The sequence below is a fragment of the Sphaeroforma arctica genome (assembly GCF_001186125.1).
Source record: "Sphaeroforma arctica JP610 unplaced genomic scaffold supercont1.506, whole genome shotgun sequence".
NCBI lineage: Eukaryota > Ichthyosporea > Ichthyophonida > Sphaeroforma > Sphaeroforma arctica.
In genome coordinates, this window is record NW_014040052.1 from 27,415 (window position 1) to 29,993 (window position 2,579).

General features: G+C 43.2%; 2 protein-coding genes across 2 annotated transcripts; both read right to left on the reverse strand.

The window, feature by feature from the left end:
* Positions 1–1,367: 1,367 nt before the first annotated feature.
* SARC_06825 (hypothetical protein) lies at positions 1,368–2,139 on the reverse strand (the record flags this gene model as incomplete). The annotated part of the gene is made up of 2 exons (XM_014299249.1): positions 1,368–1,520; positions 1,564–2,139. 2 exons carry the CDS (start codon positions 2,137–2,139, stop codon positions 1,368–1,370), a joined length of 729 nt encoding a protein of 242 aa, XP_014154724.1.
* Positions 2,140–2,256: 117 nt separating this feature from the next.
* On the reverse strand, positions 2,257–2,550 carry SARC_06826 (hypothetical protein; the record flags this gene model as incomplete). Its single annotated transcript, XM_014299250.1, has 1 exon — positions 2,257–2,550. The coding sequence occupies one exon, from the start codon at positions 2,548–2,550 to the stop codon at positions 2,257–2,259; it is 294 nt and encodes a 97-aa protein (XP_014154725.1).
* Between the last annotated feature and the right edge of the window lie 29 nt (positions 2,551–2,579).

Genomic DNA, 2,579 nt, shown 5'->3' on the forward strand with positions numbered 1-2,579 from the left:
ACACACTACACACANACACACACACACATATATATATATATATATATGTGTGTGTGTGTGTGTGTGTGTGTGTGTGTGTGTGTGTGTGTGTGTGTGTTTGTGTATGTGAAAGTACCTATTATCATATACATACATTAATCAACATATTCAAGGCTGTGAATATTTCTTGATTGCACCTATATTTATACATCAGTCTTTCTTTCCATGCAATGTCAAATATTTAACCTACAGATAACGTGCGCAGATCGCTTAACGAACATACATGCCATTCGCTTTGTCAGAGTCACTATCAGGATAGATCATTTCTTTTCAAATTAATCCATTGCACCATACTTACAGAGAGAACCAATGCTATTGTACGTTGACCTCATTATAACATTCAAGAATCCCTGGGGTATTGCCTACCTATCCACTAGCAGCATGGCCTCTTCCACCCGTTTAGATTGAATGATCGCCAATCGTTTTAACTCCCGTACCAACCCAGTGTTACTGCTGGCCTTGGCAGAGTAATACATCGCGCCTGTTACAGTGCTGTCTGTGTAATCAATATGCGTTGATATATACTTGTATATATATATATATATATATATATATATATATATATATATATATAAACATACATGAATATATGAGAAACGTGAAGTCTTCGTGTCGGTGACACAAACTGATATTGTTGTTTACAACTTTTCACTTCATTTTTTCAGTAGTGAATATTGACTAATGTCATACATCGCCTCATTAAATATAACAAGAGTATGTATTGTATGTACTCAAAAAAAAAAAATTTGGTTACACAGAAAGCATAATGGAGTACGTAAATTCCAGAGCAAACGTTTCGTCACAGATTTGCCATGGCACAGAAATTGAACGTAAACGCATATTTATTCAAATTCAAAATGTTTTAACGGTTACAAAGTGATCAGAAGAGCCTACCTAAGTTTATTTTTAGGACTCGTTCGAATTGCGAAAGCCGTACACACTTAAATATTTAGACCCGCAAGGTACACATGTCAGAATACAAAGGACCGCATATGGAATAAAAGTTGAACGTAAACATATCTTTATTCGATTTACAAAAGTTTCAACGGAAACCGGTTTCAGGTTACCGCGTAGACCTTAGTCTTAGACTCAGACTCTTAGACGTCATGAGACTCACGAGACCCTCTAAAGAAAAATTAAAAATATACCACAACGGACTGAAGCCATTAAGATGGCCGTGGAGCCGTTACCTAGCAGTGATACATACATATGTAGCCCCCAAGCGCTACCGTCCCGCCAGTACAAGGCACCCGTCGGTATAGCCAGTTAATTCCAGCACGACAGAGTCCTTGGTCATCGCTCCCTAGATATCTAATATTTTTATATATCTACCCATCCCTTATGTCCCTTCGCACAGCCCTCGGGAGCGGTAGACACGACGACGCCCGAGTCGATCTAGAGGCGTGCGGGCTGACTCTCGGCGTCGACAACGACAACAGTACCCTGTGCTTCTTGGCCCACTCCGCGTGGTCTCTACAGCCCTGTACAATATCATGTACAGTCGAACAGATTAATCGGTTTTACCCTCTTGGCTTGATGATATGGCGATGCTGAGCCCCTTTTCGGGTTGCTAATTGGCATCTTACCACTTGTCTCATTATTCTGTCTTAACCCGTCCTTATTAACCGGCAATACAGAGTTCTCGACATAGTTGCTACCAAGAATCTGGTTAACAAAAGGAAATCCGTAGAGACAGTAGCACGTAGCAAACGTTTGATCTGGTGCTGACCCTCTCTGCGGCAACGTTAACTTCGAGACGGGGTTGCCGACAGATAACTGAAAGTCGGAACACTTTTCGCCAGTGCTTTGAAACTCACTACCGGTTTTAGGCGGAATCGGTGGGATAAAAGGTTGTAACTCGGTAATTTCCTTGGACTTTGTTGTTGGGGTCCTGTTGTCCAAGAACGGGCAATCGTCTGTTTTGGGGTCGAAACTGGAGTTTGGTACTGTTTCGTCCAGCTCGGCCGCGGGGATATCCGGCCGGTGATTCTTGCTCTCCTGCACATTATGCAAGGGTTCCTTGGTAAACTGAGTAATTTTATCCCTCTTCAACTGTGATACCTTCTCCTGCAACTCCATCATATGTTTTGTGTCCTCCATACTTTTTTCGGCCAGCTGATCGGCCTATTTTCTTATCTCGTCCAACATTTTCTGTCGGTTGGTTTTGAGACGGGGCAGTCGTTTCCTCAGTTTGGCGGGGGCGTCCGGGTCAAAGCGCTACAGTAGCATGTTATCTTTGAACTCGTTGTAGCTCAACACAACCGTGAAGATCTTCTCGGGGCTGGTGCGCTGGTGGCGGGCTACGGCGATGATGATAATCGACAGCACTGGACGATCGTCAGCGATCGTCATCCATTCAAAAACGACAAAACATCGGTTCATCTGCGTCTCCAGAAGCTGGAATCCTGCAGCCACCCTCTCGCCCTTCTTAAATTTGAACGCCAGCAAATTGGACATGCTCAACCTGGCGACCATAATTCGCTGTAGTAACGAGCTATTATATCCATTCATGTTGGTGTAGAAATACGGCCTCCGGTCAG